Raw genomic sequence first — 27169 nt, forward strand, 5'->3', positions numbered from 1 at the left:
TCCATTCCAGAGAGTGCCATAGTAGGGAAAGCGTTGGATAGCGTAGGAGTAAAAATTACTATTCCCACTCCAGAGAGTGCAACAGTAGGGAAAGTGTTGGATAGCGTAGGGGTAAAAATTACTATTCCCACTCCAGAGAGTGCAACAGTAGGGAAAGCGTTGGATAGCGTAGGGGTAAAAATTACTATTCCCACTCCAGAGAGTGCAACAGTAGGGAAAGCGTTGGATAGCATAGGGGTACATTTTACTATTCCCACTCTAGTGAAAATAAATTAATATAATTCACATAATTATCAATTAATCAATTAATAAAAATTAATTATCAATTAAGAATTAATTAATTATCAATTAAAAATTAATTAACAATTTATTCTAAATAAATACCAATTAATTAATTAACATATTTAATTAATTATAATTAAATTACTTCCCACCCTATTCCCCTATAAACCCACAACCCGCTACAGAAAATAAACTAATTTAATTCACATAATTATCAATTAATCAATTAATAAAAATTAATTATCAATTAAGAATTCATTCATTACCAATTAAAAATTAATTAACAATTTATTCTAAATAAATACCAATTAATTAATTCACATATTTAATTAATTATAATTAAATTACTTGCCACCCTATTCCCCTATAAACCCACAACCCGCTACAGAATTAAATTACGCAAAAATTAAATAACATAAAATTAATTACTTAAAATTAATTACAAAAATATATACACTTTTCACACATATACTAACATACAAAACACTTTAAAAAAATCGATATTATTAAAAATTCGATATTTTTAATAAACTATATTATGTACTTCGATATTTTGACTGTCTATATTTTTAAAATCGATATTACATTACTTACCTTCAAAACGATATTTTTGATGTCTATATTCTGTCCATTCGATACTTTGTCCATTCTATATTTTGGAGTCGATATTTAGGTTAGTCTATATTTTGGAATCGATATTTTGACCATTTACCGATCCTTCCATCAGTAGATTTAAAAAAAAATTTTTAAATCCTTCACTCTTTTATCCCTCCACTATCCTTTTTCTATCAAAATTAACAGACTAACATGTTCACTTCTCAAATTCCATATTCCATATTCAACTATACTAATATACTGCCCAAATAACTGAATAGCATATCTACTACTCAAATTACTTCATATTTATACTATACTAATTTTCAACACTAATCCTTTATGGGTTCCGGAGTGGCGTGCTACTCGCCAAAAAAGCGCTTCATCACCCATCAGGGGTAACAAGTGCTATATGAATGCTAATCTTTCTTCCCCTTTTATCCCTCCGCTATCCTTCTCACTCCAAGTAACAGACTAATATCCACCAGTGAAATTACCTCATATTTCACCATATGAATTCACCACGAATCCTTTATAGGCTCCCTGAATAGGATGCGTCAACAAGCGAGCGATAAATAAATACAAACCTTTGTCCTACTCTATCCTTCTGCTATCATTCCAAATCCAAATAACTGACTAATCTATCCATCACTTAAAATGTACTTGCATGTTTCACTATACTAATTCAACACTAATCCTCTGTGGGTCCCGGAATAGCTGCTACCCGCCGAAAAAGCTCTTCGACGCCTCGTCAGGGGTAGTAAGTGCTATATAAATGCAATTACAATACAATACAATACATATTTATAAGGCCATGAAAAGTCAGGTAAAGTGGCTTTACCTGGCATTTTAAAAATGCAGAGGCACATTGGCCACCGGAACGTCAAAAAAGTGACGTTCCAGCGGCGCAAACGTGCCTTTGTTTATTCAAATAGATAACTCTCATTTCGGGGTAAGTAAAAATAGGAATATCCGTCGACATGCAAAACACCATTGGCAATGGTTGCCGCGAGAGGTTAAATGCGTGCTGAATGTCTTCTTTTTTTTTTTTTTAAAGTAGCTGTTACCACTGGGCTAATTGGAAGTTGGCAGGGCCTCATGTCTACTCCCGGATCACCCGAGATGCACCTAAGAGATTTCTGAAAGAAGGCAGTTGCGTCAGACTTCTGACAGAACCCTCTGCCGTTGCACCCTTGTACTGCCCCAGGCATAGGGTACAGGCGCCTGCTGCCAGATAACCGCTAGGACGGCGGCATGTAAGGTAAGGATGGCCTCATACAAACATGCGTCGTACGTGTGAATGAGAGACCAGCAGAAATACAGATCACGTCACGACGCGCCTCAGAAGCGAGGACTGGCCATCTGCCTTGTAAATATTGTAAACGAATATACGCCCATATTTCATCCCCAGAATAAATTTGGCAGGTAGTGCTGTGCAGCGCTATTAATTACAGAGGCGCGGAAAACATGCCTAACTCCCCTGTGCCCACCGTTCGCCCCCACCAACCACCTCCCGGTCACAGGCACTGTGACTACTAGAGAAAAGCCCGCAGGTATTTAGGAAATGCCAGGGCTTCTGCCGCTCGACGTGATCGGGAGCAGGTGTTGTCTGCGTTAGGTGGCGAGCTATAAAACAAGGGGGGAAGCTGCGATATGGGAGGGTAGCAAGCTGAACACCCATTGGAACGGGGCACGCGCACTGGTTACGTTGTGCTCTGCCTAGCAGTTCCTGTCTGCCTGACCGGTACAGCTATCTAACGATGGATGCTCGGCGTCCAGAAGAAGAGGTGAATGGTACTCAAGAGGCAGAAACAGGTCAGGAAAACCCCGATTGTGGCAAGGAGGCATGCCCCCCAAACCAGAGGGGTAATATAGATGCAGATCTTTTACTTTACCCTTTTTGTGCCCTTTACAGATGGTTGTCATGTTTATTTATGAATCGAATATTTTACTCTATTCTCTTAATAAGATATTATAGTTCATGCAGTTTTAGGTCTGTTGCTGCTATTACTGTGCACTTCAATGCTTTGAGTGAGAATACATGTCGAATGTTATGCATGGTGACAACATTGTTCATGATAAATGCTTTAAAAAATATTAACAGAGAAAATTGACATGGATTTTACTAACTAGTTGTTGAGATAATACTCGTGTGTAGTAAGAGTGTAAATGACATTCCTGGATACTTGCATTACTGCACAGCTAGCAGTGGCAGGAGTACGTTTTTTTCACAATATTATTAGTTTTAGTAAGTAGCCATTTACGTTTATAAATTGAGTTATGAGGCATATCAACATTTACCAGTATTTCTGAACGGTTTTTCAGCCTTTGTTCCCCACCGCCGAATTTTTAAAAATGTATCACTTCAACAACGGCTTCAGCTTTCTGCCCAAAATCTACTTTCTCATTTGTCTTTGTCTGTATTTCTCGAATATGTTCAGGAGGGACAAATCGAGAGCCGCTTTAGGCCATGGACAAAGTGGGCATCTGCCAGCGGTCACCACCTTGAAAAGTGATCAGGAAGTCCCAGAAGTCCCACCATAATGAGAGCGAGCATAAAAAAGTTGGGGCGAGATGTAGCAAAGGTTTTGCATCACTCGTACACCACACATGTAAATGTAAAAATGTAAATTGATACTTGTATAGCGCACTACTCACCCGCAAGGGTCTCAAGGCGCTTGTACGAATACCGCTGTGGAACCCATCCTGGCTTTCCCTGTGAGGTGTCCACTCCTGGGCACCCCCAAGGTGGAGGCCAGGCATCCTTAGCGTTGTGGGGGCCGTTGTGGAGATTAAGCAAGCTATTGCCCAGAGTTGCAGAGTGGGACTCCATGATTGGAATAGTCACCGAGGCGAGAATTATCAGGTCCGTGGAATTTTTGAGCTCAAGTCCCGCCGAGGCGGGGAATTGAACCCAGGTCCCGGGCTAGACCTCTGCATCAGGGTCCGCCGCTCTAACCATTGAGCCACACTTCTCCACTACATGGGGACGCAGAACAATGCAAAACTTAGAAAGAAATTTACCAAGCCACGCTGGGCCACATTGCATGGCGCTGCGTGGCTTTGTAATTCTGCGGTAATGCAAGGCAGCGCAAGTCACTGCCTTTGCGTTACTCTGCCCTAGAGATGCGTTCCATGGGTAGAGCGTGGGTGTTCCCACGCTTCCATGCATGGATTTTGGCACATCCCTAAATTTACTATGAGTGGTAGACCTAAGAATGCGTCAAAATGCTACACCCAGCCAGGGGAGGCGTAACAAGGAGAAATATGTTTATCTCCAAGGAGAAATATATTTGTTCCTCCTCATTATTTCCTCTTCCTATGTGTAATGCATTCTGCAGCACACATTAAAAGAGGAAAACGCTTCGGAGGATTGTTTTTGTGCATGAAAGTGTACCTGGCTCCACCAAAACAATCCTGCCTGCAACACATGCAGTCAAGAATGACTGCATTGGCGCTAGGCTGCAGATTGTGCACCTGCTCAAGTAGAGGACATGAATGCGCCATATAATGTTAAATATGCCACATTCCTGCTTCTCCCTGTCACGCAACTCAGCGCAGCAATGTGTCTTGCTACGCTGGGTTGTGGGACATTTTGATAAATCTGTCCCCAGATTCTTATTTACATTGAAGGCTGTGCACAGTTACTTCATAGAATCTTAGAATGCATGCTCAGCTGGCCCAAAGTTAACTCTTGTACTCTCAAGCAGCTGGTGGCAATTAAGTTTACAAATATTTTTTCTGTCATGTCGCTCTACTTCACCTCACATTTTCCACTTCACCACTCGTCTTTCACTTCTCTCTATCTCTACATATCTATGTACCTACCCCTTTATGCTAATTCAACTCGGTCTATGTCTACCTCACACTCTTGAAATGCTCCTCTATGTACCCCACCTCTGTTTACCTCATTCTCATGCTGTTGCATAACTATTCCCTACTCTCTGAGCCTATTGCTACAACGCCTCCCACTACCATGTCTCTCTGCCACTATTCTCTTTCCTCTAAAGCCGACTCTCTACAATTCACAGAGGCTTGGTTAGTGTGCCATTGGCCCTAGTGCAAGTAAAGAGAATGGGCCATGACTACTCATTGGGTAGAAAAATAAATCAATATTCAGGGTTCAGTGGACCCCTCACACCACTGGGCCCTGATGCCATTGCACCTGCTGCAGAATTGAAAACTACCCATGAACTTCACTGCTATTTTCCATCTTTCTTCCATGCATTCACCCTCTTCCTCTTCACCCTTCTCTCAATTTCATCTGCCTCTTTACTTCACCTCTCTTTCTACCCATCTTTAAAAACCTCACCTCCTCTGCCTCTCTTTGAGTCCTCTCTCTGTCTCGCCACTCTGTACCTCACTTATTTACCCAATTTCTCGCTATACCTCACATCTCTTTCATGACCTCATTTCTCTCTACCCAACTCTCTTTTTCTCTCTCAATACTGAACCTCTCAACTTCTCCATTTCATTATTACCTCATCTCTCCACCTCCGCACACTCTCTTTCTACATCTGTTCCCTCTTCCTCACCTCTCTCACTACATTACTCCTCTCTTGTTACCTCTTCTGTAGCTCTACTTGTACTTTTACCTCTGCCTCTTTTCTCTATCAGTCTCTCCTTTTGCTTGTCTATCTTGCCTTTCTCTGCCGCCCTTCTATATGTTGAATCACCATTTCGAGCTAACCTCTCACTCTTCCTTTCTCATCTTATGCATCGTTCTACTTCTACCTCTTCTCTCTGTCTCAATTACCCCTCTGTCTCCCTACTTCACCGCCTTTCTTTCAGCACCTCGTCTCTGTCCACCCTTCACTAGCTCTGTATATCTTTCACTCTGGGTCAATAGTCTTTGTCTAAACTGCCTTTCTATATCCCTTCCTATTTTGCCGCTCTCACTACCTCCCCCCTGGCCCTGACTACCTTGTATCTCTCTGTACTTCTCTTACCACCTCACCCCTCTACCTCGCTCTGCCTCTACCCCTATCTAAATCACCTCTCTTTCTACCTTACCTCTTCCTATATCACCCTCGGTATACACCACCCCCTCTCTCAGAATTTTCTTATTCCTATCTGTAGCTCGTTTGAACTTTCTACCTCACCCTAAAACTTTACCTATATTTCTCCTCCTCTTTATGTGCCTCTCTCTCATTCTGCCTCACTATCTTTTCTGACTGTTTAACCTTTCTCTATTTACCCTGCGTCTCACTTTACCTCACCCATCTCTTTACCTCCTCTCTATGCCTACCCCTCTCCCTCTACTTCACCTCTTGCTTAACCACTGTCTATTCCTCTCTATTCTTCTTCTGTCCTCTGCTCCCTTCCATTTCTCTTACTCAGCAGAGCTGGGCTTCACTATCTAGCCAGATAAGTACACATAGAAAGAGCAGGAGGAGGACAAGGCCGAGAACTAGAATTAGGGCCGTTTTCAGTTCAGCCGGGTCTGGTGGCTTAGTGGACTAATGCATCTACTGTAAGTTCCTGTATTCGACCTCATGGTCACAGATTCAAATCCCGGCAGGTCTAATCAGCCTTTCATCCTTCTGAGGTCGATAAAATGAGTACCATTGAGTTTGGTAACGATAAACATCTGTTATTCAGTGCCAAGATACCCATCTGGGTAAACTTGCGCTTTAAAAAACATAAACGTTATGTTAAGGAGGAAATGATCAAACTTCACCCAAAAGAATGATGAAGATCCTAGGACCTGTGGTTTGGACTAGAATGATAGCCTGTGGTTGAGATCAATTCAATCTATCGTTAGGTCACTTTGCTGTTTGTTGCTTTGACTGATGAAGAAAGAATACAGCGGTGAAAGGGGAGTTTTCCTGATTTTGAATATCTGGTATTCAGAGCTACCTTTCAAGCTCTATGTGCATATATATTATTTCAATATGCAATAGTTCACTAAATAATCACCAAGTCTCTCCTCCTGTGCCTTTTTTTAGAACTGGAATAATAGACTGGTTAGACATTGAGTTCCAGGTAAAGTGCTATTGCCAGACTATAAAAACTAGATTCAATTTAAAAAAGAAATGGCTTTACCAATGCATGTTCAAGCTTTTTGTGGTAGTATTTGACAGATGCCAGCAGTTTGAGCCTTTGGTGCGCCTGTATCTTAAACTGTAATAATCCAAAATTGTTTAGTTTTTGCAAGGGCTTGAATGATGTGAACATGGGTAATAAACTTGAAGTTTTCCCGGACAGGGGTCCCCAAAGTATGTCCTCCCAAAGGATCCAAAATCCTTAAGGTGGCAATGTTCAAAACACATATCACAGCCTCCAAATAATGCTTTTATTCTACTGGAAAGTAAATATTGCAGTTACAAATGTGACGCTAACCCAGCGCAAAATGTTTGTAACCCTCCCCCTTTGACTCCTTAAAATCATGCTTGCCAACCACTCAGCTACCCACACAGGAAAGGGAACAGGCAGAAAACCATTGAAACCTGATAGTTTGAGACTGGTACTTGGTTGTTTATGGGCCCTGCGCCCTTCAAGGCCTGCATTTTTTGGATAAGCGAGCCAGCATTGTACCTCTTATAGAGTGAATGTTTCTGCTAGAGCATTAGAAGAACTCATCTGGTCAGCAAAGCTTTTATGAATTGTCACTGGTCTATTACAGTGCAGCTTTCTGATTGCTGTAATAGGCGGTTACGCCATATGCACATGCACCACACATAAGTCCCAGTCCAGTTCTCTCAGCCATGTTGGGGTCAGGTACTGGTACTGACATCCATGTGACAGCCATTCTGGTCACCAGTCCCAAGCGTGGCTGGGTCACTGGACTGAGACCATTAACCATCCTATTACTGCACTACCGTAATACCACTCCCCCACCATCACACGATTACTTTGTGTTAACACGCTATCTTTGTTTGTCACTGCACTATCAACTACCAACAATGTCTTCATCATAATACTACTGCTTAGCACTGCATTAACCTGCCAAATCTGCAATCCCAACCATCAGCACAACACTTTCCCATCTCAGCTCTACACAATCACCAAGTACCAAACTACTAACTCTAGCACTACACCACCAGGCACACTTCTGCATTCAAATTCCAGCATTGTATTGGCATTCCATATAACCACAGTTGGGCCATAGTATTTGTTCCACTGTTCTTTCAAGACACTCTCCAGTGGGGATCATCAGGCATCCACGATTAGCTTCACTGTTTTCAGCATCTTGGTGCCCCACTTAATACACTTATCCAGACTTTTATGCTTATGCCGACGACATACAACTTAGATCCAGCTGTACTGGGGAATTTTTTACCCTATCTCGTTGCTACCCATCCTGGGAAAATTAGTGGAAAAACATGTCAATCACACCCTTTCACAGTTTTTGGAGGAGAATAATACCCTACACAAGACTCAGATGGGTTTCCAGCCACAATACAGTACAGATAAGCTCTTCTAGTGGTCACAGAGGAGCTTAATGGATTACTAGATCATGGGGGCTCTGCTGCAATTCTGCTCCTGGAAGCATGGCTTTCGACACCGTGGACCAACCCACCCTGATTCACAGGCTGAGGGAGGTCGATATCCAGGACAAAGCCTTTCAATGGCTTACTTCCTTTCTGATTGATAGATCAGTTCAGATTACGGAATCTACCTGTCAATTAGATACACTGCCGGTTTCATGCGGGGTCCCACAGGGCTCGTCTCTCAGGCCCACATTGTTTAACATATACATGCGCCCATTCGCGGAAATTGTGCAGGAGATTGGGTTGTCGATTGTGTCGTATGTCGCTGAGGGGCCAAACTCAAACCACCTCCAACTGGTACCCTGCATGGAAAAGGTGGCCAACTGGATGGCTAGCTGTAGCCTAAACCTAAACAGCGACCAAACGGAACTGATGACCCTGGGAAACAACCTCGGGCCTTGGGCCAGGTTTTGCTGGCTGGAAGACTGGGGAACACCTCCCGTCCACAAAACATTAATAAAGAATCTGGGCATATGGTTGGACTATAACCTCTCAATGGAAATTCAGGAAAAAAACTAGCAGCAGCCTTCTTTGGTATTCTCCAAATAATCCATAAAATAAAGGACTTATCCCAGAACAGGCACGGAGAACCATGGTCCAGGCCCTGGTGGTCTCACGTCCCTGTGTCTGGGATCCCAAAAATATGTTGTCAACAGACTGCAGATTGCACAAAATGTGGTGTCTAGGCTATTCTTAAAAACACCTAGACAGGAGTCAGTGAAAGCCTCCCTGAAACAGCTTCACTGGCTGCCCATTCAATCTAGGATCAAATTTAAGTCTCTCTGCCTGGCTCATAAAGCTATGAATGTCAGGGTTCCAGCCATGTTCATGACACTCATCTCCCCATATGTGCCAAAGAGATCCCTCAGGTCATCTTCTGACTGCCTCTTGAAGTCAGTGAGTATAAAGAGGTTAAGATGGGGAGTAAAATCCTTTTCATTCCTGGTCCCGAAGTTATGGAACTCCATGACTAGGGAACTGAGGCTGCTGGAAGATTAACTTAGCTTCAGGAAAAAACTTAAGACATGGCTGCTTCCATGATGATTCCCTCAGACTCTGTCGCTAACAGCTCTTCTCAGCACTGGGAAGCCTTTTGGCCATCATGCGCTTTATAAATCTACCAAACATAAACATAAACAGGGCCACCAGCGCAACCAGCAAAAATGTCAAAAACAGCCTTATAGCCATTTCCTCACTCCATGATTCAAAACATGATTCAAAAGGCCCTCATTTAGAGTTTGGTGAAAAGGAAAATGTGTCAAAAATGTGGTGTGTATCCTGTCTGCCAAACTCATGGTTCTACTGCTCTATTTAGAGCCAGGAGAACAGGCATGTTTCTGATGGTGAAGTCTATGCTGGCAGAAGCCTTTGACCAACAGCCCATTAGATATTGGGCTGTCAGGCAAAATGTCTCAGTCCATCCACCCAAACTACAGCGGACATTCAGGAATACATTTTCCTACGCAGGGCCACCATGGAAAGCCTGGCAGTTCTGAACCAGTAAGTAAAGAAATTTTACACATCCGTGAGGGTATCCCATTCTCTGAACTCACAGTTTCCGTGTTCTATTTAGAGTTGGTGAATCACCATGTTTCGGATGGTGGAGGCTACCCTGGTTCCATCAGTGGAAACCTTTGACCGAGAACCCGATGGATATTGGGTTGTTGGCCAAAGTCGCTCAGACATTCTGCTATATTTATGGCAGGCGATCCAACACACTTTTTTTCTGATCGGGTCCAGAACAAAAAAAAAAAGTAATGACCCCACACACACAGAGAAAATTCCCAGCATGTCAGGGACACTTATATTCTTTGATTTTCCATAACAAGCTCCCCTTTGCAAGTTTGTTTTTTTAGAAGAAAAACTTTGCTGAATGGACTTATTAAACATGGTGGCCAATCAGCAAAGTTTTAGTAGTGTCTTCAGTGAGATGATGGAATACCAAAGGCACTCACCCCCAGTCAACTGATCTGGGTTTAATCCATCCCCATTCTTTAGCTCACTCCACCACCCCAGTGCACACATGGCCATATGCAAATCCGTCTGACCGTGTGCCTCATGGGAACAGTCCAGCCCGAACTGCCAAGCCATGTCTTCCCTAGACCGGAAACAAGCATCCCGGGACCGGTTTCGGGTTCATAATCCTCATCAGACAGGCTATCTTGAATCCAGTGGTAAAATGAGCAAGGGACCCACGTCTGAGCATACCCTGCCAACTTAGGGCGAACAAAGCAATACCAAAGGGGATGATGGACAGAGCGTTTAAGCAAATCAAACACTCACCCCCAGTCAACTGATCTGGGTTTAATCCATCACCATTCTTTAGCTCACTCCACCACCCCAGTGAAGACATGGCCATATGCAAATCCGTCTGACCGTGTGCCTCATGGGAACAGTCCAGCCCGAACTGCCAAGCCATGTCTTCCCTAGACCGGAAACAAGCATCCTGGGACCGGTTTCAGATTCATAATCCTCATCAGACAGGCTATCTTGAATCCAGTGGTAGAGTGAGCAAGGGACCCAAGTCTGGGAATACCCTGCTAACTTAGGGCGAACAAAGCAATACCAAAGGGGGTGAAGGACGAAGTGTTTCAGCAATTCAAACACTCACCCCCAGTCAACAGATCTGGGTTTAATCCATCACCATTCTTTAGCTCACTCCACCACCCCAGTTCAGACATGGCCATATGTAAATCCGTCTGACCCAGTGCCTCATGGGAACAGTCCAGCCCAAAATGCCAAGCCATGTCTTCCCTGGACCGGAAACAAGCATCCTGGGACCGGTTTCGGATTCATAATCTTCATCAGCCAGGTTATCTTGCATCCAGTGGTAGAGTGAGCAAGGGACCCACGTCTGGGCATACCCTGCCAATTTTGTATTGCTTCAGTGAGATGATGGCACTGCTGAAGTCCCTGAGATTTCTGCATGACCGGTAGAGATCTCTATATATGGGGTCTCTATTTTGTCAAGGCAACAGAGATCATCCCTCCGCTGACCTGGAAGAATGGTGTACTGTGTGCCATAGTCTAAGGCAATAAGTATGAATTCTCATGCAACGTATGTGATTCTTTTCAGTGCGCACTTCTCCATTTGGTAGGAGAACTGAAGTTACGAAAACATGTAAACCGCTCATAATATTGATGCCCCTCTTGACTCGTCTTCCTCCCCTTAAAATCCCATTTCTACTTGTTTCTTCATTCTTGAAGTCTTTCATTTATTTCCATCTTCTTGCTGGAAATCCATCCGGAATACAGTAGCGTCCATGGGGCAAAATTTAGTAGCTAGTTTGACTCTCCTTAGACTGCAGGACATGTATCTCCTCAAATCTGACAGCTCTTTAGTGGCTGTCCATTAGCAAATGCTGCAGTTTTAAGGGCTCGCGTCACAAATTAAATTTTAAAATCTATTTTGGTACAAACTCTGCTATGCACAGATGTAGGTTTATGACTTTTGGCTATTTACAAAACTTACCAGTAGTACATCTGGAATGCTGCTCCATTCACAACTGTACAAGCATATTCCTGGAAAAGTCATGTGTACTGCGTGCATTAATGTATCCCCAATGTGAAATATACATATAGTACAGTTCAGCATTATCGAAATACAGCACCACTTGCAACTGCACAATGTTTTGCTCCATGGGGAAAATGTTGTGCCCTGTGGAGAAACGCCATCTGCTACACTTCACAAAGTTTGGAGGTGCTATGTTTCTTTTCCCACCTGGAAATAGATTTTCTCCACCCCTTGACAGCAACACATTTATGACTATTTCCAAGTAAGAAAAGTATAGGTAAGTTTGTTACTGCTCACAAGATTTCACGTTTGTGGGTGCTCACAGAAATCCATGGTGCACCACGCCTTGGACTATTCCCTCCCAACACTTTGCAAAGGTGTCAATCCTGTGTATTACTGCCTCATCATGATGTGATAGTACCCAGGAGTAAATTGATTTATGACTGCAAGGTCACCCTATCTGAATGTCTACCAGGTGTAAACACAGCCATTTTCAATCATAAAAAAACGGAGAGCCAGACAGGCTTTTTAGTCCACTGGGAATTTCACTGGTGGGCTGGTGGGCCGGTGAAGGCTGGCTTTGACAGCCCTGAGGTTTACAGGTGCCCTGGTCTCTTCTCCAAGATTAATTGCAAAAGGAACGGGGGAGAGAAAGCAAGCAGAGAGGGAAGAAAGAAAGAGGAGAGAAGAAGAGCAAGAAAATGGATCTATTAAAAGAGAGAGATAGCGTAAGTAGACAAAGATCCTTATTATGGTGGTACATGGACCACCGTAGTCGTGGTGGCGGTCCGACCACCGCCACACTGCGGACCGCCCACAGTATTATAAGTGTGGCGGTCGGACCGCCACTGAACTTGTGATACCCCAGCAGATCAAGGATCCTGCGGCAGTCTGGCAGCGGATCAAAGCCAAAATATGGTAGCAGTGCCACAGCGACACCTCCAAGCATATTTTGAGTTACCTCACTGCTACTCTTTTCATGGCGGTCACACTGCCATGAAAAGGGTGGCGGTGAGGCAACAAATAGGACCTCTGTGAACAGAATGCATGCAGTTGGGCACATGTTGTGCCCCCCTGTAGTTTTGCACCCCAGTTCTTGCACATAAAGGAATGCACAACATTGTTCATTCTTTCCCATGCAGAAACGTGCACTTGCGGTCCCGTGGCAGTGCTGTTTAAGGTTCACAATGAGCCTTTAAACAGCACCACCGTGGGACCTCCTGCCGCATTCCCACCTGCTGCATGCCTGCCAGACCACAACATTACTTGCAATCTTGAGGGCGGGTGGTGGTGAGTTTTGGTGGTTCTGGAGCGGGGCAGTGGGGTGCCGCCTGCTCTAGGACCACCGAAACTCATACTAAGGCCCAAAGGGAGTGGGTTGGTGTCAGCGTTTTGAAAGGGCTGATTTTTGATTCTTCAGTCCGGCCCACCACTTTTGAGTGCAAATGCCTTTGCGAATTAGACCCTAAAGCCCAGCTTTACTATGATTTTATGCAATACAGCACAACAAAGAAAACTTGCTGTGCTGCATCAAATGGAGAGAGCAGAAATGTGCCATATTTAAATGTTGCCTCCAACCAGCACAGAGACCCTGATCAACTCCCGACTAGCGCCTCCCCTCCGATTACCTAGTCACCTCTCCTAGAAACTTGGGGACTTGTCTCGAGTAACTATAAAATGCAAACTGTACATACGTGTCCTCTATCCTTTATATATCCTGCCCCTGACGCTCTTTACCTTTTGTATATTATTGTGATTCCAAGCCTATTGTACATTTCTATGATTCCTGTAAAGCGCTCTGATACCCTAATGGGTCAAGTTTGCGCTCTATAAAACACAAAATTAAATAAATAAATACATATTTACCAATATATGACGCATTTCTGCTCTCTCTCTGCACTGGCGCACACAGTGCAGCCTGGCACCAACGCGGGCCTTTTGATCCATGGTGCTAGAGGGCCTGCGTTACAGGTGGGATTGTTCTTGTGCAGGAAGGGACACCTTCCTGCGCAAAAACAATCCTCAAAGGCATTTTCCTCTTTTTATGTGTACTGCAGAATGCAGCAAACGTCTAAAGAGGAAATAACGAGGAGAAATAAAGCTATTTCTCCTCATTACACTTCTGTTGGGAAGGTGTACCATTTTGATGCATTTCCAGGTTTAACTAGCCTTAGTAAATCTGGGAATGCACTAAAATACAACACCCACACATTCACCCATTCACCCATGGAATGCCTTTCCAACGCAAAGCAATGCAAGGCTGTGACTTGCGCTGCATTGTGTGACTCTAGATTTACTACGCCACTCAGAGCCACTCAAGGTGTCTGTGCATGGCTTCGTAAATCTCACTGAAGCCTTTGCACTGCTTAGCATCGCCTTGAGTGACGTAATGGCTATGCAAGGGCTATGTAAATCTGGGCCGAAGTGCCAGATGTCTGTAGGGAAAGGTTTGCAATTACCGAACAGCAAATTTCGATGATTCACTAATTTGGTAATTGCAAACACCAATGTACTAAAGTGTGCTTTACACTTTCTGCGATTCCCATTGGGTCGCAAAAAGACCTACCACATTAATTTTCATGAAGTAGGTCTAAGTTTGCGACCCATTGTAAATCACAAAAATCATAGGGATGGTGACCTGCTGGGGTCAGCAGACCACCATGTCTGTGATTTATTTTAAATAAAGCAATCATTTTTTTAAAAATGCAGCCATGTTTCCTCAGAGGAAAACGGAACATGTTTCAAAAAGAAAATGAAAAGTTTTCTTTCAATTTTTTAAAAGTAGCCACAGTCTGTGGGACCACTGCCTGCTCTTAAGAAATGTTTTTACAAACATTCACAACGGGGAAGGAGTCCCTTGGGGACCCCTTCCTATTTGCAAATGGATAACCACCTACTTAAAGTAGATGGTAAAATGTGAACATTTTGCAACCGCATTTTGGTCGCAAAACATTCACATACACCACTGCGATTTAGTATTAGGAATTATACACGCTCCTTCCTTATAACGAATAGCAAGCCCAATTTGAGATTCAATAATAGGTTACAAAATCGCAAATAAGGCTTTGTACAACAAAAAAAACGTTTTTTATGTGCAAATGGCCCGATTCGTGCGACCTCAAAAAAGCTTTGTACACCTGGCCCTAAGCTTCTCTGCTTCCGAACCTTACATGACTTATGCCCATCTTTCTTTGTCAACACTGTTCGAAACACTATCAACCGTAGCCTCAGCCAAGATCCTGTCATCCCTCATGTGAAGAAAGTCCATCTTGGCCAGCCCATCCTTTCCCTTATCACTGCCAAGGCCAGTATATCTCTTTCCACCTCCATCAGGGCACTATGTTCTTATGCACTCCTTTGAAATTGACTAGAAACTTGGGGGCATATTACCAAGGCAGGCGAAATGAAATTATCGCCGCTTTTGTGGCCGTTTTCGGCCGCAAAGCGGCGATAATTTCATCGCCCTATTAGCAAGCTGTCGCTAACATCAGTTAGCGACAGCTTTTAGGTGATAGCGAGCGGTTTGGAGCTCGCTTTGCATGTCAGCGATATTTATCGCTAATGACATGCAAAGTGGGCGTACCCAACCTGTTAGCGACTGAAAGCAGTCGCTAACATCGCTATCGCCTAATATCAACGCAGGCGTAGCGATTAAAATATTCGCGCTAAGCGCAAATAACACCTACTCAGACCACTTCTTAGCCTGTATATCCAATGGGAGGTGGATATTCAGGATAAGTCCCTATTAGCGATAATGCCTGAATATCACTGAATTTCCAGCGATATTCACGCATTTCGCCGCTATCGCCGGATATTTTATCGCTTTGGAGATAAACGTTGCTAATAGCACGTTATCTCTGCGATAAAATCCGGTGATGCACGGCGATAAAAATGTTTTCGCTAAGCCTATTTAGCGATAAATATCGCTAGTTGTTGATAATATGCCCCCTGGTGCTTTACCAGTGTGCTGTCCGTATAACGTCCACACTTCGGGCTGTTGAGGCTTTAGGTTTCAGCTTTTCCTACTTGACTAGTGAAAGAACACTCTCTCCAGGGTAAAAGCTCAGAGGCGTTTTAAAGCATGGGCAAAGTGGGCATTGCCCAGGCCCCCCACTTTCCAAGGACCCCATGGTAATTATATCTTTTTCTCACTGTAACCTACCTTTGTTGATTTTTCTGTCACACCAGAGACGTTTTAGGGCGAGGGGCCCAGGGGCCCGGCCTTTCAGGGGCCCCCTGATAGAGCCAGGTCTGTTATCCATTGTTTTGCCCCCGTGGCCTTACATAATTTATAAAGAGATTGCTTTGAATACCGTTTTCCTTTAATATATTTTTTTATGAAGATGATGTGTGAGATACTATTATATACATTTTGCAGAGAAATGTTGTGTTTATGTTTAATGCAGCATCCATAGTAACATTTCTTTTAGATTAAAACAGGACCTCACATATGAGAAATGGGAAGGGGTCACAAAGATTATTTGCAGTAATATTATTGAGCTGCTGCTGTGTTATAATATTAAAAACACACATCACAATCCCTTAATATTAATACAACACACATTTAGACTGTGGGCCAGTGTGTCTGTGCACTGTCAGTGACCTAGCCAAAGAGGGAATGAAAAAGCTGAAATTTGATCGTACCTTCAAAGTTGTTCCGAACAGAGGCCCCCCAAAATACGTTTGGCCCAGGGCCCAACAGATCCTTTAAGATGTCCTTTTTCTCTACTTCTAAATCTGTCTCTGTCTTTCAATGATCCCGAACAGGAGCGACCACAATCTGCCTTAAATTCTTATGATGTCACTGTAAAAGCGATCTCATTAGCACCAGCCATATGAAATATAAACATTTAAGGAATATGGAATTGTGCACACACTGCAGTGCTTGTGCCACAAACGTTTTACAACTTTAGCCATTCTTATTTGAATAATTAAATTTGCATCAAGTCGTGATAGGTATCATAGAATAACCACAGGTGGTTTGGCTCAGATTAGTGCAGTAGGCGCAGTTGCACCTGGGACCCCGTGCATGACGACCCACTGCACACCAAATCAGTTGTACTTACTAACCAAAAATGATGAAAGGGTGGCTCTATTTGGTTGTTTGCACCGGGTGCCACGTCACACTTCCGAGGGAACAACATTACTTTTCTTGTATTACAAAATCCGTTTAAGAAATGTTTTCAAACCAAGGTTTATAGTGGTACGTGTCCTCTTTAAAAATGCAGATGCTTTTTATTGGTCTAACAGAAATAAATAATGTCTCCAGGCCGTGCAGCTGAATAAGTGTTCTAAGTCCCACAAACTCATTCTTGGGTGGCTGGGGAGTGCTCTTGCAGTGGCGCAATATGTTTACGACTGTCGGCCATGATGTGTTCTCTCAGGAATTCAGAGGGTAGTGCCCAGTGATTTCCAGTTTAGAAGGCCGTAAATAGGCGTGCGTAATAAACTTCTACGGAGACTCCATGCACGTGATGTACTTTGACATTACGTTTTTGTCACCTTCCTGATAAAGTCAAGGTTCCCTAAGGCACGTTTGGAAAATGTTTTCTCCACAGACGCAAAGGACATAATTGTGCACACGACGGGGTGGGCTCGTCATAGTCCAGAGAAAACAGTCAAGGATGTAAACCGAGAGACCTGAAAAAATGCAGTTGTGCCTCAATTTAGAACGTTAAAGCGATCTAAAAAAATCTATGTAATTGAAGGTCAGCCGTAGTTGGCTAAGAAATCAACCATCTCAAAGGGGCAGAACCAAGCCAGACGCCAGGACATCGCAGACTAGAAACAAACGAGCATTGACAATGCCAATGTGTCTCCCCTTTGAGACCTATTGGCTTTGCCAATGGGTTTTACAGTGCGTCATCGATGCTGTGCGCCGAGGCTAAGCAAAAATGGCGCTATGATGCAGTGGGCGTGTCAGCTTGAACATCTGTATATCACTTATGCACAGCCCTAAAAAATGTCACAAAATGGGGAGCGGAGTTGGTCTAACGGCTAGGGCTGTCGACCTCGAATCTGGCGAACCGGGTTTTAGTCTCGGCAATGATGCTCAACATTCTGTGAAGAGTAGGGTAATGGGTGTTGTGGTGGGCATTCCACCACAACATCCATTGATTTTGATGCTGCCCCCTGATCATAAGGGCAGCGTAAATAGGAGGCAGCGCCATAATTAGGACCACGAAAATCCTGGTCTTAAACAGGCAAAACAAGTAGAAATGCTTTATTTCTCCTCGTTTTGCCTTGTGCAGCACATGTGGAAAAAGCAAATTGCCATGGTTTGTGTATGTACAGGAAGGTGTCCCTTCCTGTACATAAACAAACCTTTTTTTAAAATGCCATCCATTCTGTCACGTTCATGTGTGCTGCATAAGGCAGCACACATGAAAGTGAGAGAATTGCATTTAGGATTGTTTATGTGCAGGAAGGGACACCTTCCTACACATAACCAATCCTCCCCTGCACACAGACACCCTTGCACTCTGGTGCAATGGTGCCTGCATTGGCGCGAAGATGTTAAACTTCACGCCATCGCAGGGGGAAACTCAAGGCTGCACCATATCCTTGTGAATATGGTGCAGCCTTGCTTTTCCGAGGTGGCGGAGAGAGGCGTTAAGCCAAGAAGGCTTACGCCTCTCTCCGCCACTTCCTTGGGAATATACCCCTGAATCTCCCCCTGCCTAACAAAAATGAATGTGTCCTCATGTAATGCAACTTGTGCTATGTAAAGCGCTCTGATACCCGATATCTTCCGGTCAAGTTCGCACTATATAAAACTCCGTAAAATATTACTGTTTTGCAACTGGAATTCCGCTGCAAAATGGTAATACAAATCATATCGATTCGGTATTTAGAAGGGATGCCCTAAACCTACCCCTTCCAAATATTGAATCGCAAATGCAAAATGAGATTAGGTAACAAGTGACCAAATCTCTCTCAAAGTGTAAAAGACTCACAAGCCAGTGAGAGCTTTTAACATCATCATCTGGGATATAAGCAACATACTTTCAAAAGCACTTTTAGTCTCTCCTTTTTCATTTTTTCTTGTTAAATAAATTCTTAACATATGAAATCATACGCATCATTTGAAATAACATTTTACATGTTACAGTGCATACTCATACATTTTTCTTTTTTTGCTCTTTTTAAATTATTTTTTTTATAATTTCAAAAAACGTTATTCACTGTTCATGATATTACATTCATAGGAAGATGGAGCTAATACATGGAGTGAGCCTGTACCCAAACCACAACACCTGCAGCAGTAATCATCAAAACATTATTTTCTCCTATTCCCTTTTCACTATTTCATCTCCTGATGATTGTACTCTCATTTATCAAATTCACATATCATCTATGAAGGAGCCATGATTTATAAACCAGAAATACATCTCATTCTATATAATCTAACCCGCAAAAATTGTGCAATATTACAGACAAAATACATAAAAAGATATTCATATATGAATAGAAATGTATAAATATGTCTGTGGGAGATTTCTAATAAATCATTATTATATATACATTATTGCACTATGTCACACTTTAGGTATAAATAAATAAATAATCAATTAATATCTCCATTATAGGTTCACTGAAGGAAAAAACTCTCCCTGTCGTGCAAAGTACTGCAAAATGTAAACAAATACATATACAAATACAAATCCCAACATTGTAAATCTCATCCACTCAATTGACAAAGGGGAGGACCGGGCTCATTTTATTCACACCCCCCATGGAGAGTCACTCAACACCTTATTGCTTAAATTAGGACTGTTAATCCTTGTGCCCGCAAATGATAGTGAGGGCAACCCTGTCCCGACCTTTGTAGGGAGGAATTCAGCCACTGTCATAGATCACTTATTGGTCTCCTAGAATATCAGCATTCTCTGTGCTATCCCGAAAATTGTAGATGTGGCCCTTAGTGATCATAATGGCATTACTATGTCTACATCCATCTGGGGGAAGAAGGTTCAAGCCCCCCAAAGGATTGTTGATGAAATAATCCCATGTAGGCCAAATGGCTCCAGGATTAAATGGTGCAGGGACAACTCAGAGAAGTTGCTGACCAAAATCGTGGCTGCGAGTCTCCAAGAGCTGCAGCGCTGCCTGGATGTTAATGCAGGCGCTGTATGCATCCTTGCTGACTTCGTGAAAATAAACGAGTTAACTAAAAAAGATTTTAACTATTACCAAGGTCAGTAGGTTAGGGGGTATTGTGGGTTGGTTCGATGGGGCCTGTACAAAGTCCCTACAAGAACTCAAGAAAGCACTTTCTAGCCGCCCCAGGGACAAGGGAGCCGTTAAATCCCTAAGGGCAAATTATAAAGACCATCTGATACGCAGGAAGCAAGAGCTACGGGAGGAAGCTTGGGACAACCTCTCGAAAGCGGCAGAGCTCCGGGATAGCAAGCTTTTCTGGAACACCGTGAATAGCCCCTTCCTTTTACAGAAGGAGGATTTCCCAGTACTATCTGCCCAGTTTAGTGAGGAAAACTGGGTCGCCTTTTTTACTAGTATCTTTAACCCGGGGGGGGGGGGGAGCCCCTTTATGTCCACGGGCTGTAGCCTGCGGCCCAAACCTACCCCTCAATATTACAATCCCAGAGGTGGTTAACACTATTCAGAAAAGTAAAGGAGGGAAGGCCCCCGGGCCTGACGGGGTGCCGATAGATCTCTATAAAGCGGATACACTGTTATGGGGCCCCCTTTTGACTAAGGTTTTCAATGCGGCAGTCATGGAAAGCACCCCTCTAACATGGGGCGAGTCTATAATCATACCAATTTACAAGAAAGGAGATAGAGGCGAGGCCAAGAACTATCGCCCTATCTCCCTTTTAGACTCCTCCCAAAAAATAAAGAGCAGGGTGCTTTTGTTGCGACTGGAGGAGTGGGCAGAGGTTAACGGCATCCTTGCAGATTCCCAATTTGGGTTTCGTAAGGGCCTTGGTACCATTGAGCAGTGTATCAACCTAGACCTTATTATAGGTAAATACACACGCGCCAAGCAGGGCGCGTTATTCCTCTGCTTTGCGGATCTCTCCAGCACATTTGATTTGGTGGACCACGGATTATTGTGGACCACATTATTAGATATGGGTGCACCAGCTGCAATTATTTATTTCCTGGCTAGATTATATAGTAACCTGTCGGCCCAAATCCGATTTGGCCAAGCGGAGGAATGTACCAATAACATCAAGGTTAAATCAGGTATTAGGCAAGGCTGTGTCCTTGCCCCTTTACTTTTCTCCCTTTTTATTAATGCCATGGACTCTGAGCTAAGATCAGTCATCGCTGATGCACCAATTGTTGAGGGTCAATCGATTCCCGTATTGCTATATGCAGACGACACAGTCCTACTATCTAGAACACCGGTCGGTCTGCAGAGACTAATGGACAAATTTTTTGACTTTATTAAGGGGAGGAAACAAAAAATTAATAACTCTAAAACTTTTATTATGGCTTGTGGGAAGAAGGTAAGGAAACTAAGATCATTTCAGTTTGAGGACCAAAAAATCCAAGTGGTAGATAAATTCTGCTATTTGGGCATCACTTTTAACAGTAAGGGCACGTGGGCACAGGAAATGCATAATGTCAAGGCTAAGATGGGCAGAGGCATCTTCGGTGTTTTTAAATTTGCTTCTAAATTGGGAAGTCGACGCATATGGGACATGTTGCATATCTATCGCCTTAGATGTGCTTCAGTGGCACTCTATGGTTCAGGTGTTTGGGGACATTATGGTCATGGAGATCTGCAAGTGGAGGAAAACAACTTTCTAAAGAGACTTCTTTGACTTCCAACCTCTGCCTCTACCGGGCTGGTTCACCAAGAGGTTGGGTTGGAATTCTTGACTGATCTCATAGGTTTAAGACCACTGATGGCCTGGAGATCTATCTGGGTCAAGGAGGAAACTGTCTTTACCAGAAGAATCATTCAAGACTGCATCCGTCTGGAGAAATATAATTTGATCCCATGGCTTAATTACGTCATAACAACATTTAGGGATACATTCGATTTGAATGTTTTTTTGGACCCTGTTAGTGCTACTGATATTTCCAAAAAGGAGCTCAAACATGTCTATCTGGGGGCTAAAGCCAAGTTACGTAGGGATGCCACTTGCCTGTATGTAACACATCAATTTTATTACTCTAATAATCAGGCAAGTCCCGGTTATTCTAAGTATTTAAATGTGGTTACCAAGCAATCCCACCATTACGTCCTTACCAGACTACGATTAGGTATTGTCCATAATCTGGTGGCTTTCCCCCTGATAAAAAAGTACACGTCAACACCCTGCCCATGTGATGGGTTTTCAAAGCAGAGCACTGAACACTTTTTGTTACTTTGTCCTTTGTATTTGCATCTCCGTATTGCCTATCTTAACCGCTTTTTAAAAAATATTTTGTGTCAACTGTTAAAACTGCTGTGAGGCTTTTATTTGCACTTGACGAACCGGATGTGTGTTTTTTCACAGCGATATTTATTCTGAAATCTGTGTCCGCCAGGAAAAGTATGGCCTTTTAACTACAATGCATTGTTTCCAGTAAAATTCACAGCCTTTGCTTATTTCGCCGCCCCTCCCTTTCATTGATTGTATGATTTTAAATTTTACTAAATGTTTCGTATTATTGACGTATTATATGTGCTTTTATGAATGTTTTTTTCAAATGATCGAATAAAGCTTTTGAAATGAAATGACTAATCATTTTATATATCCATAAATTATTCATAAATAAGCACATATTAAGATGAATATATACAAATGGCAATAAGAGCTATGATTCATGCAATTCATAGTACACCACTTGCCACTGAAAATACTATAACCAGTAACAATTTTAAGCGCCTCAATTATACTTGTACGAAAGAGGGGACAACATCTGACTACCCACTACTGTCGTAGATGCACTTCCATTTCTTCATCCCTATTTAAGCCTGATGGGAATTTAGTGGCGGAGATCAAGAATATATTTAGTTTCTAAGCGCCTGAGTTTCATCACTCTATTCACCCCTCTCACATTGGGGGCACTGACTCTATCAACTGCAAAGTAATTAGATAGCCCTGGATTATTCTCATGTTTCTCATACAAATGCCTTGCCACAGGATAACTAAAATCATGGTTCCTTATCTCACATTGATGTTCTAACATGTGTCTCTTTAGAGGAAAGATCGTACTGCCTAGATACATCAGGGAACATGGACGAGATAACACATATACACAATGGTCCGTAATCCAGTTGTAAAACCCATTCACCCTTCTCTTTTGAACATCTGAGGAAATATACTCTGAGGTATTTTTAACCACCTTACAAGCCTTACAGTGGTTGCATTTAAAAAATCTCTTTTTTGTAGATAACTAAGTATCTAGCTTAAGACTACTTGTAAAGTAACTGTAGATTGATCATCCCCCAGTTTGTTATGGGTTGTGATCTTGGTAATTCTTCCTCTATCACTGCATCCCCTTTAACTATTGCCAGTGTCTTTTAATCACCTGACTCGCTTTGGTTGACATTGAATTGAAATATGTAATAATGATTCTTGTTACAACCTTCAATTTTTCAGATCTTCCATTTTGATACAATAACTGATTCCTAGTTACATTCTTGGATTTTTTCTTAGGCATATTCACTGTATTGGAACTATACCCCATTTTCAAAAACCTTCCTTCCATTTGCTCCAATTGTTTATTATACTTTCGTTCCTGGCTACAAATTCTTTTCAATCTAAGTATTTTCCCATACGGAATACTCTCTTTTAAATTTTTGGGATATTGCCTTTTCAAGTGCAAGATGCTGTTTCCTGCTGTCTCCTTATGATAAACCAATGTATTATTTTTCCTTCATTTACTTTCAAAGATATATCTAAAAGGGTGATCTCACAGGAACTCACAGATGCAGTAAATTTTAGATTAAAAGTATTCTTGTTCAATTTTCCTATATACTCGTATGCTTTTTTCTTAAATCCATTCCATCATACAAATAAATCGTCATTGTCACGAGTCCAAATTAAAGCATTTTGCACATATTTTATCATCAGCTCAGGCCATCTGTTTCTCCCACCAGCTCATTGCCAAATTGTCAAAGCTGGGTGCGAAGCAGGTGCCTATAGCAGACCCGACCTTTTGTTGATACAGAACTTCACTATGCACAAATTTGTATCATCTGGATAGGCATCTGATTATGTTCCAGAAAACATGCTTGTCTGCTTTTCAAAAAATATTCACAAGAGCATATCCCATATATATGGTCAATTGAATAGTACAGTGCAGTCACATCCAATGTTATCATTAAATAGGTGTCTGACCAAACTAAATTATGGATCTTTGTTATAAAATCACCACTGTCCTTACAGTATGCTGGAAGACTTTTCACAAACGGGAATAAAAAGGAATCAATGTAAATGGTAGTATTTTCTAAAAAAGCTTTCATTCCATGAGACAATTGGTATCCCGGGGGGTTAGGTAACCTTTAATGTATTTTCAGTAATATATAAAATTAGGGAATCCTAGGATGTTCTGATCTTAAAAAATTTAATTCATCCTGCTCTAAACTTTCTCCATCCATCCATTGTTTCATCCGGGATGAGTATGAACTGACGGAGGCGTTATACACCTCCATAGACATCACTGCATAACAATCAGCATCCACCAATTGTCTTATCACTTCCTGCTCTTAGATATTTGAATCCATATTAATAACATTTTCTCCCTTATCACTGTTCTTAATTAGAATGGAGGTATCTTCCTTAAGGGATTGTAATGCCTTTCTCTGCTCTCCCATGAGAATATCGGTGTGTATTCCATGATTTTTCCTTAATCTCATCAAATCATTGATTACCAATTCATGGAAAACGTCTAATTTGTCATGGGGAATAGTAGGTATGAGTTGTGATTTAGATTGAAAGCCACTCCCACCAGCAGATCTCGTATCAGACCCCAAGCTCTCTAATTTGGTCCATCCCTATCTTGGGATCCCCTCCTTCACTTTCCTGGTATACGGTCTCCAAAGCAAGGAGCCCCTCAACTTCCCCAATCTGTAAATCACACGTGGGCATACTTTTTGAAATCATACTCCATTGAGTCTTCAATAATTTATGCGTTTGTTCAATTTTCATTTTTCAATGAACAGATAAAGGTCAATCCTGACATGTGCACAATTAAATCCAGAGGATGGACAAAAAGACAGTCCTAATTCCAAAAGAGAAATTTCATCTTCGGTTAGATTCCTTTGAGATAAATTTAGCACTGTCAATTTTTCTTCTCTGTTTTCTTCTTCTGGCGTATAGTACAATTGCTCTGTGTTGTTCCTCCCATCGCCTCGTCTGATCCTGTGCCTTCGTTTGCGTCTTATTTTTTCCCCTCCCTATTCCTCGGGGGTCGGTACTTCTTTGGTTTTTCGGCTTTTCTCTGCAAGTAGTATTTGCTGTGAAAACCTAAAATAAAGATTCTTCCCGCTTGATTGTTACCACCACCATGCACTGTGCTGACATCGGTGCTGGAACCGGTGGATATGAGATCTTGCCTTCTCTGCGAATCCTCTTAAAGCATCTCCTTTCTATAAATATCAACACTTCCTTGTGAATGTTTAAATTTGTCCTTCAGCGTACTCAAGTGTATCCCTTTGGAAATTTCTGTTGTCTTTTGCTTTTACCTCGTCTTAATGTTTTCACAGGCATGCCATCATTTTATGCTGTCATTCCTTTACTGCCTCTTGATTTTCCAAATTCTCAATCTCATCATTTAAGGCTCTCAATTCACCACAAATGTTTGCCAAATCCAGTTTTGCGTATTTCACTAATATCTCTATCATGCCCTTACTGGATTAGGCAGTAAATGCTGACCACTCCTCCGGCAATCCCAGATGTGGGACTTTATATGTGGGGACTGTGAATATTCTCAGGCTTCTAGGTACTATTGACCTCCAAATATCGCATCAGCTAGGTCAGCTTCAAACACTTGCGGATTCTCTTTTTAAATAATTTTTCCTACAAAATATTTTTTTGTTTACTCGGTATCGTACCTGGAGGCCCGTTTGTAACTCCACTGGTACTGCTCACTGGAACTGCTTCCTCTGTATCATCAAACACATGCTTCTCTGCTTCCTTCTGCTCCAAGTCGAAATCATTATTGACTTTACTGCCTGCTCCATTATTGCCGTCGATGCTCTTGTTTCACGTTCTCAGGGACCTACTTTCCCTCTGAGAATTAGCCACTGACACTGCAGCACTCTATCTCCATTTTTTCCCTGCTCAGAGGATTCCCCGTTGGATCTCCTTTCGCCGATCAGCCATTGCACTTGCACCGAAAGCTTCTGGTACCGCAATAACATTTCCTGGCTATACGTTACTTCCAACATTGGCAGCTGTGGCGGCGGGGGTCGCTCGAAATCACAAAACGTACACACATGCTGTGATCACGACTCATCCACCTACTGTGGTCCACAACTGGAAAGGCTCCAACCTACACATTCACATTTTTTTCTTGCAGAAGCAGGACAAAAGTGGGCACTCCAGACCAGGTACCCAATTATCGATTATGTATTGCAGCACATCTGCCGCTGACGAGTTTCAGATAATCCCAGCCTTTCTCAAAGTGTAAAAGACCCAGAAGCCAATAAGAGCTTTTAACATCATAATCATAGATATAAACAACATATTTTCAAAAGCCCTCTCAGTCTCTTTTTTCCTAGGAAATAAATTCTTAAAATATAAAATCATACACATCAACAAATTTCATATGTTACAGTGCAATTTTTTCATTTTTCTTTTTTTGATCTCTTTTTAAGTATTTTATATAATTTTGAAAAACTTGATTTCACTGTTCATGATATTAAATTCATAGGACGATGGAGCTACTCATATATATAACCCAGTGGCACTGGAAATTGATTTTTTGGTTTGCTTATAATTTTGGCACAATTGGGCGAATCTTCATGAAACTTTCCAGTATAAATGTTCATCCACCTCAGCTTATACCTGGAAAGGTTCGGGTGATCCTTCAAGTGGAGGCCGAGAAAAAGTGGAGTCCTAAATGCATTTTAAATTACAGTTATACCACAAAACAACTGAACCAAATTATACCAAATTTTGCAAAAGGCTAGATCTTGGTCCAGAAAGAGTGCTTTATGTGATTTGGTGTTCAGTACTTTTTGAGAAGCTAAGGTTGAAAGTCTATTTATACATAGAGATGGAGAGAGCTCTCAGGTCCACTAGATCAAATGATAATACTTGATTAGCTGCCACCACATTAACAAAGATGTGGCTGCAGTTATTTTGGAACTCCGGAA

General features: G+C 42.3%; 1 protein-coding gene across 1 annotated transcript in view; it reads left to right on the plus strand.

Moving 5' to 3' along the window:
• Positions 1–2589: 2589 nt before the first annotated feature.
• The window catches only part of LOC144771909 (protein-lysine methyltransferase METTL21C-like), a 91619-nt gene continuing 67039 nt past the window's right edge, over positions 2590–27169 (plus strand). Inside the window, exon 1 of the mRNA XM_078656146.1 lies at positions 2590–2691. Within this exon, the coding sequence (XP_078512272.1) occupies positions 2637–2691 (55 nt within the window). The 5' untranslated portion in view covers positions 2590–2636. The remainder of the gene's footprint in view (positions 2692–27169) is intronic.

This window comes from Lissotriton helveticus, chromosome 8, assembly GCF_964261635.1.
Source record: "Lissotriton helveticus chromosome 8, aLisHel1.1, whole genome shotgun sequence".
NCBI classification, from domain to species: Eukaryota; Metazoa; Chordata; class Amphibia; order Caudata; family Salamandridae; genus Lissotriton; species Lissotriton helveticus.